Source organism: Chelmon rostratus, chromosome 6 (assembly GCF_017976325.1).
Source record: "Chelmon rostratus isolate fCheRos1 chromosome 6, fCheRos1.pri, whole genome shotgun sequence".
Taxonomy (NCBI): Eukaryota; Metazoa; Chordata; class Actinopteri; order Chaetodontiformes; family Chaetodontidae; genus Chelmon; species Chelmon rostratus.
In genome coordinates this window covers 17,999,080-18,016,412 of record NC_055663.1, presented here as the reverse complement: position 1 = coordinate 18,016,412, position 17,333 = coordinate 17,999,080, and the positions used below count along the sequence as shown (strand labels likewise).

Sequence of the window (17,333 nt, the reverse complement as noted above, 5' to 3'; positions counted from 1 at the left end):
CCGCGTTCTGTGTTTTTCAAAATAAAATGCGCGTGAGAGCAGTCATCTGAGCAGATAGGCGGCAGTGTAGCTAGCATGCTAACAACCTAGTACAAGAAAAGAAGACAACAAGAGCCAAACAGACCAAGTGCTGTAATCTCATAGAGGATATTTCCAAGACATTTTGTCCCGCATGGTTTACATTCCCTCTCTGTCCTCTGCTCTTCTGTCGTCTGTACAGATAGCTAACATCAGTGGGTGAGTGTCATTGTCGCTTGCTAAGTGTAAGTTAGCTAAAGTAAATGGTTTTGAGTGCAGTGTGGCTAGCAAGCTAACATGTCAGCATATCTGTAAATGAGGAAACTTGCTTCATAAAACCAAAACATAAACCACTAAACTGGTACTTTCTTCGCATGTATTACCCTTAACGTCAACTCCAGCCGAATATAATAATTAATGAGAAGCAAAACTTGGGACTGTATATGCCACCATATTGGAAAATGCATGGACTGTGAGAGTCACTGGTTGAATAAGCATTCAGGCTTGTTTATTGAACAGAGTGGCCTTAAAGTCCTCCATTCAAAATTTCACTCAGAAGAATATCAGCAAGATTTATTCAAAGCATCAGAAGTAACAGAAGAGTGCAGCATAATGATATTTGCTGCAGTCTGTAGTTTTGTATTATTGGATTATTATTACTATGTGTGCAGGATTTTATGGTGTAGCTGCAAGGCTGGTGTAAAGCAAATTTGTACAGTCTGAAATCACCTTATTGCTTTGTATTGCCAATAAATGAAAGCTGAGTTAAGAGTGGCTGCATCTGGTTTGTCTGTTTTTTATCTCAGGTTATGACATTTTATTAAGTGTCTTAACTACTGACATGTTATGGATCTGTGCTGTAACATTGATTATTTTCTCGGTCGGTTTTAGTGAGTGATGGCCGTTGAGCAATTTGTGTCAAAGACACTCGAGCTTCTGCAGGAGGAGAGGGAGGCTGAAATAGAGGAGACCAGGTATGTAAAATAACATCCGGACTTCTCCACTTCCATGAAGTTGGTGGACGAGACAGATGGGGGGAGAAAAAAAAAGAGTGCTCAGAAATGTAGCAGCACAGACAGATTTATTGTGAGTCCCTGGTATGGGTCAAGGTCCAAAGCAGGGGATTCCTAAACTTCCCATAAAGGCGCTGGTTATAGTCCAAAATGGACGCTGACAGTGGACACGCGTATCTTGTTTATACTAAAGTGAGAGTCTGCCTTCACATTCAGAAATGTTTGTTGGTGCCATCATACATTGTAGGCTGCATACAGTGTCTTGTTTTTTTTTGCCCACAGGATATGGCAGGAGAACATCTCTCTGAAGGATCTTCAAAATAAAGGAGTTTGCCTGCTGAAATTGCAGATAGGAAGTCAGTCCACAGGCCTGTATGGCCGCACAGTTGTTGTCCTCGAGCCAAGAAAGCATCTTGGTTTCTCATCTCTGCCAAGCAACAGCTTTGGACCTGGTGAGGTGGAAGATCTGCATAAAGATCTGTGTTTTTTTCTGACTTTGGCATCAAGTGACATTTATGTTTTTGTCTTTTGATACAGGTGACATAGTAGGTTTGTACGACACTGGCGGATGCAATGCAGACTCACAGATCGGCACAGGAATAGTGACGCGGGTCAGCCAAGCCTCTATAAGTGTGGCCTTTGATGATTCAAAGGATGGCCTCAGCTTTGACACAGATGCTCTGCACAACCTCTTAAAGTTGGCAAATGATGTCACATACAAACGAATGAAAAAGTGAGTGACATCTGTGGTGAACTCACTGTAATGTCTGTAGTGACCATGTAAGACATTCAAGAGAGGTATGAAACCGTGAAACAACTTATTTTCACTGTGTTTTGTGCTTGCAGAGCCTTGAATGCCTTAAATGGATACAGCAACGGACCAGCTGGCAATCTGATGAATGTTCTCTTTGGAGACTCAAAACCTTCTTCTCACTCACAGCCAAGTAAGTCACACTTACATAGCAAGTATTATCAACAAACAGGCCCTCTAATTGCCCTGTGAAATTGTGCTTGTTGTGCAGCATATTGTTCACTCTGATTTCAAAACCTTGTAAATCACCATGTAAAATACACTACATACACTAATTCTTGGTTTTGTATTATATCTCATCAGATGAAGTTAAGTTCTTGAATCTGAACCTGGATGAATCCCAGAGAGAAGCCGTGTCCTTTGCTCTGTCTCAGAGAGAACTGGCTGTAATTCATGGACCACCAGGCACTGGGAAAACCACCACAGTGGTGGAGATCATCCTGCAAGCAGTCAAACAAGGCCAAAAGGTGCAGAAAGTGGATTTTTATAAGTATATATGACAATATTTTTCCCTGTTGTTGATTTATTCAGTCACAGTGTCATTCGTCACTGCAGTTGTCGTTGCAGCATCTCAGTCTAGACAGGACAGTTTTTAATGTTTGGATTTGGTGTCTGTGCAGGTCCTGTGCTGTGCCCCCTCAAACGTGGCTGTGGATAATTTAGTGGAGAGGTTAGCCCGGTGCAAGGCGAAGGTCCTGAGGCTGGGTCACCCTGCCAGACTGCTGGAGTCCATTCAGAAGCATTCACTAGACGCCATCCTCGCTCACAGCGACAACGCAAACATCATCAGTGACATCCGTAAAGACATCGATAAAGCTTTTGTAAGTATTTTAGTGTGAAGCGTTCCAGAGCTCATGTAGTATCATCCTTTCTACAATCACGTGTTCACAAAGTGCTGAACCTCACTTCATCCTTGCTTGTAAATGACTGAGCCTTTCCAGGATGCTCCTTTCAAACCCAACATGATACTATCACCTGTTACCAATCAACCTGTTTACCTGTGGAATGATCCAAACAGGTGTTTTTGGAGTATTCCACAACTTTCCCAGCATTTTATTGCTCCCGTCCCAACTTATTTGAAACATTAATCAAATTTAGAATAAGCAGATATTTACAAAAATCAATGAATTTGATGAGGTAAAACATTAAATATGTCTTTATCCTGTTTTCGATTGAGTATTTGTGAAAAAGGATAAGCAAGTTATCACATTCTGTTTCATTCATGTTTTGTACAGTGTCGCATTTTTAAATTGGGTTTGTAATATTTTGTTTTTTCAAGCTGGGAATGAAAAAGATGCATGAAAAAGGAGAGCGAGTAAACTTCAAAAGGGAAATCGGGGAGCTCAGAAAAGAGCTGAAAACCAGGGAAGCAACAGAGATCACCCAGATCTTAAAAAGTGCTGATGTTGTGTTATCAACCAACACAGGTCAGTAATGCCCTCGAGTGAAGAAACCGTTATTCAGTCGTTGCAGTGATGATGAAAGGCAATCACAGAGCACTTGTCTGCGTCTGCAGGTGCTTGTGATGATGGCCCTCTGAAGTTCCTGCCAGCAGAGCATTTTGATTGGGTGGTGATAGACGAGTGCGCTCAGGCCCTGGAGAGCAGCTGCTGGATCGCCCTGCTCAGAGCGCGCAAGTGCATTCTGGCTGGAGACTACAAGCAATTACCACCTACAATCAAGTCACAAATGTAAAGAAAACAGGTTTTCATCTTTGTGTGCATTCATAGATAAATAACATTCATGATTTAATATTTATGATTTTCCTTAAAGTCCGTGAAATATGTTTTCAGGGCCTTTTACAGGACCATGCTAGATTCTGTTTGTATCTTGCTGCTCATTGCTCTCTGTTTGGGCTCCACAGGGCTGCGTCAAAAGGCCTGTCCCTCAGTCTAATGGAGAGACTTATCCAGATGTACGGGGACTCAGTGGTGCGCATGCTAACAGTTCAGTACCGCATGAACAGCGCCATCATGGAGTGGGCCTCCAAAGAAATGTACCAGGGAAGACTAACAGCTCACAGCTCTGTAGCGAGACACCTGTTAAAGTGAGTGTGAGCTTGGCGATGGGAAGTATCTCATTTCTGTGCCTCAGTTAATGATAGCCAACAGTGGAGGAAGTACTCAGATTTTTTAAAGTACTCATATCAAACTGCATTTAAAGCAAGTAAGTATTCTATAAGTATGATCAGGAAAATTGTGTGTTTGATGCAAAAGAGATCTACCAGGGGTCACCTGTGTTGAAGAGACCTGCACGCCGCTGCTTCTTATCGACACTGCAGGCTGTGGTCTGAGTGAGATGGAGGTCACAGACGAGCAGTCCAAAGGCAATCAAGGTTAGCCCGTATTATTGTTTAAAAGATACATTTACTTAATTACAGTTACTGTGTTGTGAGATCTAACAGTATGTTAACTGTGTCCTCAGGTGAGGTAGACATTGTCGAACTGCACATAAAGGCTTTGACTGAAGCTGGGCTTAAAGCTAAAGACATAGCTGTTATTGCTCCATACAACCTACAAGTAAGTCACTGATGTGAACTGTTCTGTGAAATATATCTTGACTGCCTTAAGTATGTTACAAACAAAACCCTGCTGTCTAAACCTGTGTTTGTGAGACTGTCTCTGGTCCACTACAGCTCTTAGGTGGGAATGCTCAGGCATGGCTTTAACTGCTTATTTCAATCACATTATGTCTTGTAGCATGTAAAACAAAACGCCCTGTGAACATGTTAACAAGGTTAAAAACTTGATTTTCAGTTTTTAAATAAAAGATCTATACTTTCACAGGAAAATGTTACGTTAAACCTTAAATCTAAAATTACTGTACATCAAAAAATCTGCTTTTTTACGTTTTTATCTCTGTAAAGGTCGACCTTCTGCGTCAAAAACTGTCTACAAGGCATCCAGAGCTGGAGATAAAGTCAGTGGATGGATTTCAGGGCAGAGAGAAAGAGGCCGTGGTGTTGTCGTTAGTTCGCTCCAACAGAAAAGGTCATTTTTTTTGTTGGTTGTGTCTGTTTTTGCCACACCATGAACATTAGCGGCATTCATTAATGCGTATAAACACATATTTGTTCATTGTTTTATTTTAGGGGAGATTGGATTTCTGGCAGAGGACAAAAGGATCAATGTGGCTGTTACACGTGCGAGACGTCACATCGCTGTAGTGTGCGACACACAAACTGTCCAGAATCACCCTTTTCTGAAGTCCCTCATCAATCATATGACTGAGTTTGGCGAGGTCAGAACAGCATTTGAGTACATCCAGGACATCGTCCCACAGAATTACACCCGTGACCACAAAGACACGAAGGCTAACACGTCCACCAGCAGCTCCGTGTCCACCAAACAGAAGGTTAAAGACCAGCCTCCCAGCAAGGCCAAGCAAGGACAAAAGAAGCCCACTGGAAGCAGTGGTAATGAAAATACAGCTAATGCTAAACACGCAAAGTCCTGCATAAGAGCAGTGACTGAGGAAGAGAACAAGAACAGATACACTGAGATCAGAGAGCAGGTGGAGAGCTTTCTGAGGGATTTAAATCGCACTGAACTACAGTTTCCATCATCCTTTAACTCTCATGACCGACTGCTGGTCCACCAGGTCGCTGAGGAGCTGGGCCTCGTGCATGAGAGTAAAGGCGAGGGGAAAGACAGGTGTATCACTATCTCCAGACCCCAAGTGTCAACACCAGCTGAGGAGCCAACCCAAGAAGACGAAGTCCAGGAGGACGTGACAGTCCCAAATCCCCAAAGAGAGCCGCTGCATCAACCTCCAGTAGACCTGAAGAGTTTACATTTGGAGCGAATGAAGAGGGAGCAGCAGAAAAGGGAAGAAAATGCTCAGCAAAAAAAGCAAAACAGCAACATTCCTCCAGCTTCATCATCAAAGAAGCCCAAGTCAGCGAAAGGTTTGTAGCAGAAACATCTGATTTGTAAGTGCTTTTCTAATCTGTCCGCTCTGATATGTTTGCAACAAATCAACTCTACCATTTCTCTCCAAGGAAAGAACCGAACAAAGGCAGGTGCCTGCGACATCGCTGCCGCCGCCGCTCCAGATGATGACTTTGATGCACTTATGGACGCTGTCAGGAAGGCTGACAGTGTGTGCAGTTTTGTCAAGTGCAAAGCTTCTGTGCTAACACTTGGGCAGCTTTGCCTCTTCTGCAACAGGCAGTATTGTCTCAGTCATCATATACCAGAGGTAAGACAGGAACAGGCACAGAGGGTAGCATTTGTGTTTTCATCAAGCTGGCTGTGATTTACCTGATTCGATAAAGAGGCTTCTTTTAAAAATGCTTGGATGATGCCTGGAACTTTATAAGTCTGTTTACTGATATTTCACCATAAGTGAAAGCTCATATGTAAGAAAATTTGACGTCTTGTGCCTCTCTGATCTGACTGTCATGTCGTAAAACCCTTTTAGGTTCACGGCTGTGGAGATAAAGCCAAGTCTCATGCTCGGATGAGAATAAGCAAAGAAGGTGTTCTTTATGCTGGGAGTGGGAAGAAAGACAAATCCATGGACCCCAATAAGAAAGCCTATCTGCAAAGGAAACTGGACTCTAAACTGAAAGACATGGCGTCACAGAGGAAACCTAAAAAAGAGGACAGTAAATGATACCAAATCAACTCTATAAGTTAACAGAACTGAAGACTTTGTTCTGAACATAAATAAAAAAATCTAATATTTTAAAATAGTAGTTGTCTTGTTTGATCAAATACACAGTTTGATACAGCTCCGACTGTTGGCCGAATTTTAATTAGAGCAGCTTGAATTCTTCAATATTTGAATGTGCAACTTACTGCTGTCCGTTATTGTTGTCAGTTGCAGCAGCTATAACCAGTGGTGGACAAAATATTCAGATCCTTAAGAGTACTAATGCCACACTCTGAAAATACTCCACTACAAGTAAAAGTCCTGCCTCACTTAAGCAAGGTTTAAGTAACACTGTTGAATTTCCCCGGTTGGGGATTAATAAAGTCTTATCTTAAAAGTATCTAAGTATTATCAGTAAAGTGTAATTAAAGTATGACAAGTAAAAGTACTAATTGTGCAGTAAAATGGTTCCTGTCAGTGTTTTATTATTATATATGATGTGTTTGGATTAATATTACTGCTGCATTCATCTGTATGTTGCCTTTTACTGCTTTAGATTTTTAAGGTTGAGTTAATTTAACTGCTTAGTTTTCTGTTGGGTAGTTTAATCTACAGCAATGCATCATGTTCTGTAAGATCATCATATGTTTGTAGCGTTGCTGTCCTGTGAGAATCGTGAGGGTATGAAAAACTGTACTCTAGTAAGTAGTAACACAAGCTTTCAGAACAATGGAGTAAAAAGAGTAAAACGTGCAATATTTGCCACTGGAGTGTAGTGGAGTGTAACTGTACCATTGCATAAAATGGAAATACACAAGTACAACTACCTCAAATTTGTACTTAAGTACAGTACTTGAGGAAATGTACTTAGTTACATCCCACCACTACATTCCTATTAGGCACACACACACAGAGAGCCGTGTGTCTTCTGTATGTGAGTCTACTGTACATCCACTGTTACTGTCAGAGGACAGATTGTCAGGGGGCTGGAGTTTTTCTCCTCGTTATACAATCCAGGGGAGAAGAAGGGAAAAATCCTCTCTGAGAATCTGTCATTGAAAGTGTGTATTGGTGTCAAGTCGGCAGCGCTGATGAAAACTACCTTTCCTTTGTCGTAGTCCAGTTTTATGGTAATCCTCGTGGGTTTCTGCCTCAGCGTGAGCTTGGTGCGAGGCGAGGTCTGAGCCCAGAATGTGTCTCCGTTGCAGAGGCCAATCACCCAGAAGCCCTCGGATGGGTTGAGGAAGACGGTGCTCTTCCTTTTTATGGACTCCTGGGCCACTCCGATATACCAGTCCTTGCCTTGGCCCACGTCTACGGTCCAGCTGTGCTTTCCAGACATGAAGCCGATGGCTCCCAGCACACACACACGGCTGGTGCAGCGTTCAGGGTTGTCAGGTAGGAGCTGCTTATTGCTGTACTGCACACAGGTGAGCTCTTCAGAGAACTTTAAGTTGGACTGGGCTGTGTTTGGATCCAGAGTGATGGGAACTGAAAGTGGAAGCAAAGTTCAGAAACACTGAAGACACTTCATAGTAAATTGTAACTTGTTATTATCTGCTTACCCACCATATTTAACAATGCTAACCATCTTCTTCCAAATTCCAAACTTAAGTAATCCCAGATGCTTTGCAGAGTTAATCAGGATATCTCTGATACACTCTGGCTCTCGAACGTTGTCTTTGGCCCTGAAACATGATATAATAATTACAACATTGTCATATGTTGACAGCTGGTGCTAATTTCAGCACATAGTGAGATATTCATACCTTTTCTTTGTCTGCTTGTAGTCCTAAAGTCGCAGAAAGAAAGTGAAGAAATGCAAACTCATCAACAAAATGTTAGGTTTGACTGCTGGAGATTGAGTAACACCCACACGCTGACTCCAAACTGCAACATTATTTAGTTTCATTCCCAGTCAGATGTTTTTCAGGTCAAAATCACACAATATGTGCACCACCTTATCTGGCTTTGGAGGTATTCAGATGAAGGATATTTTAATGACCTTCAGTTGAGCTGAATCTCAGTTTTTATCCTCATTTATCTTTAAAAGGTTTCACCCATCCATACATTGATGTCAGTGATGTTTGGCAATGACAGAGATGTACGTGTGTCATCGGCATAAAAATGGCAACTGAGGTGATGGTTGATAATGTTTCCAAGTGGGAGCAAATATGATGAAAGATGTAAATACTGGCTGTAAATGTACCTGTAAAAATGCTAAGTCCCTTTGTCCGAGGGCAGACTCAATATCACTGATCGTGGAGGAAAGGGTTTTGATCTGGTCCTCGATGGTTTCCAGCTTCTCGCACATCACCTGGTTCTTGATTTCCTCTTCCTGTTTGAGCACCTTCAGCCTGGACTTTTCCTCCTCCCAAAGGAACAGGTGTAGCTTCTTGAACTCCTCCTTGATTTCACTCTCGCTTTGGTAAGCCTGAGTCTGTAATGTTGAGGGAGCTGGTTACTCTTACCAGTAAACAAAAGGCGTGTGTGTGTGGCGCGGAAGTGAGTAAACAAGTCACACCTGTGAGATTCAGCATTAGGATGTCTGACAGGTACAACACAACTCATATCATGTAATGATGACACAGTGAGTTTACCAATTTTTACCTTGATGTAGTGTTTAGTTTCCTCCCACTGCTCCTTTGTCTTGTTCAGTAATCTGAGCTTCTTCCTCAAGGACTCCAGCATGGTGGAAATTTCAGCCTGAAGAAGAATCATCAGTTAAAATCTGGAGCTGTAGCAGTTAATCGACAGATAGAAAATTAATTAGCAACTGTCTTGATAATCATTTTGCAGCTTTTCTCCGTTTTGTATCATCGTAAATTGAATTTCGTTAGATTTAATTTTGAAGATGTCACCTTGAACATCTGTCATTATATTGATATGTTTACTATCGACTAATTGAGAAAAGATTTGGCATATTAATCAGTAATAAATAACTTTAAATCTCCTTTCACACCTAAAAAAGCTGCAATCACAGTAAGAACAGATCTTTGCTCTCACAGCTCTCACAGATAATTGAATTCTGTGTTTTGTGTGTTGGAGTGGACGGACAGTAAATCCCCTTGGTATTTACTAGTTTCTATTTTTACTCTACCTTTTTCTGCGGGGCCGCCTCCTCTACAGGGCAGCACTCGTGAACTTTATGCCGTTTTGATGTTTGGCAGACCAGACAGATGGGCTCTTCGTCGTTCTGACAGAAAATCTTCAGCTTCTCGTTGTGAAGGACACAAACTTCTCGATTCCCGCTGGCCCTTTGCGCCTGATATTGGTCTGCGGCTATCTTTAGTGCCAGGTTGATAGGAGGCCTCCCGGGGACGGACGCGGTGCCACACACAGGACATTCTCGACATCCTTTCCATTCCCAGAATTTCTGTAAGCAAACTCTGCAAATGTTGTGGCCGCATTTCAGGAGAACAGGAAGGCAATAAATGCCGGAGCACTGAGGACAGAGTAAGTCCTCTTCAGGAGGTGAGCTTGTTGCTGCCATCAGGTTTGAAGGGTTCCCGTGAAGTGCGGCTACAGGAACTCTCCCTTCCTGCTCTTCAGGTGTAGTGGCTTCAGGCGGGACAACGCTGCACACATGCTTGAAACTTCTGCAAATGCTGGTAAACTAGTACAACTGGTTAAATACACATTAAGCATTCCACATTCTGCATGTTACAGCTGTAACCTGTCATTATTAAGTCACAGTTGCAGACTGGCACTTCACTTTCAGTATGAAAATATGTGGAAAAAGTCGAATCAAACCATTTGTAGATGCGGCACGTAAAAAAAAACAATACAAATTGTCAGTAGCAGCAGCAGGATCACAGACTAGTAACACTTGCATTGATTTTCAGTGCACTTTATTGTTCATGATGAAATGTTTCCATATGCGCCTGTGGTTTGACTCAATGCATAAATATATTAACAATGCATTTCAGTCAGACTCTGAATCATTAAAATCATGGTTATATCAACACGATGTCTAGAAAAACATAACAATTCTACATGTACTTAAATGTTGTGTTATTACTGCATTCATCCTCTGAGGAAGGCAAAGCTTAGAGGCAAAAACAGAGGTAGTTTAAACCATGATAGATGAGTGGCTGTACTGTCAGTAAAATCGTATTTATACCCCAGAACCAAGCACAGAAAGTGTAGATAGTGTCTTTGCTTTACATCGACTGTACTACAGGTAAACAGACAGTGAATCAACGTTGCTTTGGATGCAGGGGCCTCAAACAAGAGCCGGGTGCTGTTCAGAAGGGAGGCCAAGTGGTGACGTGACCTCAGAATGAGAAACATAAGTGCTTGTGCAGTAAAAGAAAATGTGTTGGTCTCTCTCTTCTCATACAGTCGACCCACTCACATGTCGTGTGGAGAGAGAAAACGAAACGCTTCATGTTTTAAAGCTACAGTGTCGTGTGTTTTCCTCAAGTTTGATGATTTTCACTGTGAATGTTTCAAAAGGGCTTCGTAGCAATCTCCTACCAAGCATTTATCCTGTTTTCACCGTACAATTCTGAATGACAAATATAGTCTTACGAAAAATCTTAGGATCTTAAGAGTCTAACTGTGAACGAAAAAACCTTGTTTAGGCCATGATCATTTTTTAGCCATTAATATGGCCTTTTCTTCCCAAATCACAATATGTCTAAAATAAATGGAACAAATATATAACACCATTATAAGCAAGTCTGAAATAAGTAAACGCACAGTTTGATGGATACATAATCTGATGTAATCCAACTCTGTTGCTTGGCATTGTGAATAAAACATGCAACGATAAATGATGTGATAGCTCAGTGTTTTGGCGTCAACAAGTAAATAATCATCTGAAGATCAAGATTTTACCAATTAATTAATATTAATATGTGACCACAAATATGAAAACACTACATTTAAAACATACTGTATGTATCTGCTCTGATTAATCATTCGACGAGTGTGTGATTGGTCAAAGAAGATCCTTTCCCAATAGGTTTCCTTCAACATTATCATGTTGATGACTTAAGAGTAAAACATTCCCAGAAATGGACAGAAAAGGAATTTCTATGAACACAATGTGTGTTGATCCTGCTCCTTAATCTCAGCGAATAAGGAAGAAAAAAAATAAAACAGCTGCATGTACCTGTTTTGTAAAGACATACTAGTTTTTGAATGGTTAAGAGATTTTAGTTCGTTTTTAGGTTTTACAAAACACCTCAAATAAATCAAACTTTCAAAACAAATGAGAATAGTATGTACATGAATACAATAATAAATATACCATGTATGAAATCAGTTCAACTCAGAAATGGCTCTGTGCTCTGATAAAAAAGGAAACTCGGCTGAGTAAAGAAGAAATGGATGTTGTGTAAAAGGTAACACAACAAACCTTGTGACTGAGATTACGGAGATTTGACTGAAGATCATTTCATCTTGACTCTAATAAACAATTCTAATGCATAAAATAGCAAATACAAGTTATAAACGCTCTTTGGACAGTCCATATTCCTCTAGATTTAAAACTCTGCAACAAATGGCCAGTCGTCAGAGGCAAAGCAGGTTCTTTCTTCTTCAGCTTATAGTGAAATGTGGCGCTGCTCCTCCTCAGTCAGCTGTCACTCACAGGCCGTCTGCCTGTCAACAAGGTGGATGCCTCAATTGTGTCCTCAGAGCCGCACTCTGCGACGCTCTGAGCTCAGTACGGCATCCTCTGCTTAGAGCAGTGAGTTATTACTCCTCAAACATCTCCAGCACATCCTGAGGCTGCCCGCTTCCCTCGGATCGGTCAGGAGCCTGCGAGGCCTCGCGCCGCGTCTGCAGATCCAACGTACAAACGCAGCCTCGCAATCACACGAACGCGGGCTTCATGGAGGACTTGAAACATTTGGGACAACCCTTTGTCCCGTTTGTCTGCAGACACCTGAGAGGATAAAACAGCCGAGCGTCAACAACGTTAAAGTGCGTTTGGACTAGATTACTACTGACCAGTGTGAATAAAGTCCACTTCATTTCTTTTCCAAGCAAAGTTATGTAGGAATGACATCAAAATAAAAATCACACTCAGTAATTTGTTTCATCGCTGAACTTCATGTGTCAAAAACAATGAAAGGCAACAGTATGCTGTGCTCTAACACCCACTTGAGATGGAAAATGTGGGAACAGGGTAAAGCCTGCAGTTTTTGGTCCCTGTCCCCGATGGACTCTCCACACATGCCGCAGTAGAGCTCCAGCTCCTCGACACACTGCAGGAACTTCACCACCTGCTCTCTGAGCTCCTCCTGCTGCCCCCGGCTTCGATAAATCCCCTCACTCAGGCAGTGAACCTTCAGTGTGCACAGCTTCAGACACAAACCAGAAACAGGCCGTCAATGTCACGTGTGTGTGTGTGTGTGTGTGTACTGACAATTTTGATGTATACCTTAATACATGTGTGAAGAGGATCTTTAAGTAGATCCAACACATGCTATTCTTCTGCTCTGCTACATTTCAGTGGGAAATATTGAACTTTTTCCTCCACTTCATGTATTTAACAGCTATAGTTACCTGATTAATTTCTGCATACAAAACACGGACTCAACTTTTATGTGTGATGAATCGTTGCAGATAAATGTCAGTTATGTTGCTGCTTGCTGCTGACCTGCTCTAGTTGGATTTGTGAAAAATGGATCTGACCCAACAGTTATCTGGTGTGCATAAGATTAAAAAACTTCTTTTGGGTGCTTGAAGCCTCCATCATCTAACAGCCTGAAAGGGACCATTACGGACCATAGTGAAAACTTCTACTTTTGATACTTTATACTAAGTATATTTTGCTGGAAATTATTTAAGTACTTTTACTTAAGTATATATATAAGTAATTTTGCAGGACTTTCACTTGATCTAAGTACTTCTTCCATCAAGAAATCTGAGTGCAAATGGTATTTTAGCGTGAAAACTATGTATTATTGGACTATTAACATAGTGACTGATTATTTTTCCATCGACTTATTGATTAATGGGCTAATCGCTGCAGCTCTGCATGTGTGTTTTGTCCTGTGTGAGGTGCACCAGTCACCTTGTTTCCCATTCCATCTGCCAATTCCTGCGCTCGCTGCAACGAATCAAGAGCCTGGAAAATAAACAGTGATGGAGGGTGTGCCATAATTAAAAAACATAAAACAATTCTGTCAGTCACATTTTGCAATTGAGGTTTATACATAATTGTAAGTACTTTGTCAAATTCTTTCTGTCCAAGCCAACACTTTGCAACTCCCAGGTAGACCTGTGTTTGTCCAAACCGGTTTCCAATCTCAGTCATGATAGCCAGCGCAGACTCGTAGCGAGGGAATGCTTTCTGGATGGATGAAGAGAAATACCGAGATAAAGGTCATCATGTAGATGGAAAAAAAGGAATATTTGAGTCAAAACATTTCACCTTACATCAACGTCATGCCTGGAGCGGTGTATGTCTGCAAAGTTTAGCAAGCACAGAGCCTGCAGAGGACGGTCACCGTGCTGCAGAGCAATCTTCATAGATTCCTGTTGACAGAGACAGATTTTAGAGGAGGGGGCAGTTTGCCTGACTTCCTTAGCTGTGATACCAAAGCTCTGCTGAAATCTAATGATGGGAAATTATGGAAAACTCCCATAAACATACAAGCAGAACAGTGCACTGGGTATCCTCATTCCCCATCACTTCCCTCCACACCCATATGCTCAGGTAGACAACACAAAGCAAGAACTAGAAAGAGCTGAATTCAAGATGTGCTTAAATATTGTGTAATTATTCTATTGATGTGTTCTTGGATACTCTCGCCTGTCAGAATAGTACATTTTTAGGTTTGCAAGAGTACAGCCAACATTTCATGAGCATCTCTCGGGTGTGTGCTTGGTATATTAAGATTGCACTTACAGCATTATCAATCACAGCCAAACTATATCTGTATGTAATGAAGGACCAGTGATATACTGCAGGTTTACCCTCAGAAGTGCACATATCTGTCAAAATTAACACACTTACTACTACACATTTCTTTCCGGTTAGTCAAGTTTAATATCAGTAGATAACATTAAAATGTAATGGCAATATTAAACTATACAGTACCACAAAGTAAGCTTCTTAAAATTAAGTCTCATTACGGATGCGTGTGAATCCTGCAACTGGTAGCTACATTTTATTAAACTACTTTTACAACCAGCATGCAGTTATTGCATTTAGCAGCTTCAATAACAGCGTACTTCCAAATAAAGCAGACTGAGAAGTGATGCAGAATGTGTGACGCTGTTGTTTCACCTTTAGGTCTCTTGTCCGCTGGTATTCTAACTATGACAAGATGTGTAAATTGTTTGGCTAAATGCGTTTGGCAAATGTCATAAATCTGAAATGCATCCTGCTGTCTTGTTACTATACTTTTACACTCCAAGGCAATGACATCAAGTTATTTTTCACCCTTGGTACATAATTAGAACACAGTGAAGACTAAAGTGACCCTCTTCATTAACACTTTAAACCAGAGCCTCTGTGAGTCATATTTTTGTCGAGGTCTAAGGCTGCTACGACAGAACAACTGGCGCCTGCACCTGTCGGCAGCGCAGCATCTACTGTATCTGCAGCTCCGACAGCAGAAGGCAACAGGTGACTTTGTGAGGGAACAAAAACTGCGACACCCTCCGTAAAGTTGTACAAGTTTGTCTTTGCCGGATGAATCTCTGAGGACGGGACTCATGTGTTGGTTCTAAAACAATACCTCACAGCATTCCATGGCGTCTGGCAGGCGCTCCAGTTTCCTGTAGGCGACAGACATGTGGTACTGGCTCATGGCTCGATACTTGAGGCTCCAGCCCTTGCCGTAGTCATTGACGAGCTCAGCTGCTTTGCAGGGGAAGAACAGGGCTTTTTCATAGTCCTGTTGGCAGAGATTATTGATGAGCAAGACCTCTGGTGTCCAGTTATTGCCCACAAATGGCCATATCTCAGTCAAACGTCTTATTCAGATACTACTTACATAGACTTTCTATGACGGTATTCAAACAAATGATCTTTTGTGAAAGTCAGTATTACTGATATGTGTGTCTTCAGTTTTATCAACAGGCATGTTATTTGTTTTCTTTAATAAAATAATGTGACATATGAGTGCATTCTTCAAACGCTACTTTGCCACAATCCCATTGAAACCAATCCTCCCCGGGAAGCCGAGGGATTACTCTTACAAATCTCTGATGTCAAGGGTACTACATAAGCCCCGCGCCGGCCAGCCTACTCACTCCGCCCTTGTTTTACAATGCCCAGCACTACGTGAGCTAACCATTGATGATGTTTGCTTGGATGCTCTGCAGTGTTATCATACTCTGCAAATAGATTGGCAACATTAGTATTGATTGCATAATCAAGACACACGTGCAATCCAATGTTGTTTTACCCGCAATGATCAGACTCACTCTATAATATCTCTTGGAAGAATTATTTTTAAAGATAATTAGTAAAAAGGCAATGCTGAGCAAAGACTAGGCTGTAGTATTTGCAGTACAGGGTGCGTCGAAATGACCTAATCATCTTTCAGCTCACCTTCAGATGGACATAGATGTTTCCCAGACTGCAGCAGACTCTGCACTCCAGCATCTTGTCGTCGTTGTTGTGGGCGTAGCGCAGGGCCTTCTCGTAGCTCTCCAAAGCTTTCTGGAAGACGCTGAGGCCCAGGAAGGCGTTGCCCATGCTAAGACATACCTGGCCGTTGAGCTGCAGGCTGACGGTGGTGCCCTGCATGTTTAGGCAGGTCTTACAGTAGGACACGGTTTTCTGGAAGTCGCACAGCTTCTCATTGCTGCGCGCCAAGTTCAGGTAGCCCTCTGTCAAGTAGTCCGGGTCCTCCATTTCTCTGGCCGTGTCGATTTGATCTAGAGCGTACTGTGGAGAGAGTGTGAGGTGATGGGAAACTTGCAGGCAAGTTGTGAAGGATAAGATGGATGTCAAGTGTTAAATTCAAATAGATGCTGGATAAAAGAGAAGAGATATGATACATTTATTCCAAGACATAGGGCCTCCTCTTTATAAAACCTTCATTAAGGCTGTGTGAAAGAGAGTGGGTGCTGCTTGAGTAAAGATGATTATGTCAACAAGACACCGCACACTGATACTCGGGTTGCAGGGCACTTATTTACTCCGCATCGCGTGGAAGCCACAAATTAACCCATGCTTCTCAAGATCACTGTAAATGGAACCAAGACGGTGACCTTTGACCTCTTTGCATTCAATAAACACTTGGACGCTGCGGAAATGTTAAAATGCTGCTGCAGCATAAACTGCAGACATGATGACATATAAAACTGATGAGCTATAAAGTGGCATTCAGCGTGACACACACACACACACACACATCTGCTAGTTGCATAACAAAATATCACACAGTATTAAAACTGTGAGAAATGTCTTAGCATGAATTATCCCAACCAAATGACAACACGGCTATTTAGAGTAGGAATATTATATTTCCCCAAATTAAACCTTAAACGCTGATGGTACGTTATCTGGTTAACTCAAGTGTTCTTACCTTGAGCATATCTTTATATTTTCCCATTTCCGAATGAGCTGTGATCAGGCACCCCAACACCCGAAACTTCCCTCCTGGGTCTGAGGTCTTCTCCAGCACTTTTGTCCAGACATGCAGGGCTTTGTCTGTCTGATTGGACTGATACAACCTCAGGCCCTTCTCTATCTGCTGCTTGGTTTGGTCCTGGCCCATCTCTGGTGCAAGGCGCCTCATAAAAATATTCATTCGTTTAGGCCATGCACTTTCGGTGAGGCAGCAAGAAAGTAGATCCTTGCCATGCACAGTACAACTCCAAAGAAGATCCCTTGAAGATGATCCTCTCAGAGGTCGGAGCCAGAGGGCCTACCAGATCCCGCTCTCTCAGCTCCGGCTGCGCTGAGACGGAGAGGAAAC

General features: G+C 42.0%; 3 protein-coding genes across 4 annotated transcripts; 1 reads left to right on the top strand and 2 right to left on the bottom strand.

Moving 5' to 3' along the window:
* The first annotated feature begins 105 nt into the window (after positions 1-105).
* Positions 106-6,856, top strand: ighmbp2 (immunoglobulin mu DNA binding protein 2). Of its 2 annotated transcripts, XM_041939198.1 has the most exons (16): positions 106-237; positions 910-992; positions 1,314-1,483; positions 1,569-1,764; positions 1,878-1,975; positions 2,146-2,309; positions 2,463-2,663; positions 3,122-3,269; positions 3,359-3,533; positions 3,707-3,889; positions 4,059-4,177; positions 4,267-4,361; positions 4,709-4,832; positions 4,934-5,749; positions 5,843-6,042; positions 6,265-6,856. In XM_041939198.1, exons 2-16 carry the CDS (start codon positions 916-918, stop codon positions 6,457-6,459), a joined length of 2,961 nt encoding a protein of 986 aa, XP_041795132.1. In that variant the 5' UTR covers positions 106-237; positions 910-915; the 3' UTR covers positions 6,460-6,856. The 2 variants fall into 2 exon arrangements, with proteins under 2 accessions (XP_041795132.1, XP_041795133.1); XM_041939199.1 differs by lacking the exon at positions 6,265-6,856 and having other exon boundaries at positions 5,848-6,036.
* Positions 6,857-7,378: 522 nt separating this feature from the next.
* Positions 7,379-9,931, bottom strand: LOC121608556 (zinc-binding protein A33-like). The gene is made up of 6 exons (XM_041939876.1): positions 9,539-9,931; positions 9,049-9,144; positions 8,648-8,878; positions 8,208-8,230; positions 8,008-8,126; positions 7,379-7,929 (listed from the first exon to the last, which is right to left on the bottom strand). Exons 1-6 carry the CDS (start codon positions 9,929-9,931, stop codon positions 7,379-7,381), a joined length of 1,413 nt encoding a protein of 470 aa, XP_041795810.1.
* A 398-nt stretch (positions 9,932-10,329) lies between these two features.
* On the bottom strand, positions 10,330-17,327 carry rapsn (receptor-associated protein of the synapse, 43kD). The gene is made up of 8 exons (XM_041939478.1): positions 16,941-17,327; positions 15,959-16,297; positions 15,141-15,299; positions 13,834-13,932; positions 13,625-13,747; positions 13,469-13,522; positions 12,553-12,752; positions 10,330-12,334 (listed from the first exon to the last, which is right to left on the bottom strand). The coding sequence occupies exons 1-8, from the start codon at positions 17,163-17,165 to the stop codon at positions 12,262-12,264; spliced, it is 1,272 nt and encodes a 423-aa protein (XP_041795412.1). The 5' UTR covers positions 17,166-17,327; the 3' UTR covers positions 10,330-12,261.
* Positions 17,328-17,333: the final 6 nt, after the last annotated feature.

Excerpts from the sequence above, each read along its gene's own strand:
- ighmbp2 (XM_041939198.1), top strand. The coding sequence starts at position 916 with ATGGCCGTTGAGCAATTTGTGTCAAAGACACTCGAGCTTCTGCAGGAG. Across the intron at positions 1,765-1,877 it reads ACATACAAACGAATGAAAAA|AGCCTTGAATGCCTTAAATG; the intron begins GTGAGTGACATC and ends TTGTGCTTGCAG. Across the intron at positions 3,890-4,058 it reads GTAGCGAGACACCTGTTAAA|AGATCTACCAGGGGTCACCT; the intron begins GTGAGTGTGAGC and ends TTGATGCAAAAG.
- LOC121608556 (XM_041939876.1), bottom strand. The coding sequence starts at position 9,931 with ATGGCAGCAACAAGCTCACCTCCTGAAGAGGACTTACTCTGTCCTCAG. Across the intron at positions 8,879-9,048 it reads AAACTAAACACTACATCAAG|ACTCAGGCTTACCAAAGCGA; the intron begins GTAAAAATTGGT and ends TCAACATTACAG. Across the intron at positions 8,127-8,207 it reads TACAAGCAGACAAAGAAAAG|GGCCAAAGACAACGTTCGAG; the intron begins GTATGAATATCT and ends ATCATGTTTCAG.
- rapsn (XM_041939478.1), bottom strand. The coding sequence starts at position 17,165 with ATGAATATTTTTATGAGGCGCCTTGCACCAGAGATGGGCCAGGACCAA. Across the intron at positions 13,523-13,624 it reads GACAGAAAGAATTTGACAAA|GCTCTTGATTCGTTGCAGCG; the intron begins GTACTTACAATT and ends TTTATTTTCCAG. Across the intron at positions 12,753-13,468 it reads CAGATGGAATGGGAAACAAG|CTGTGCACACTGAAGGTTCA; the intron begins GTGACTGGTGCA and ends TTGTGTCTGAAG.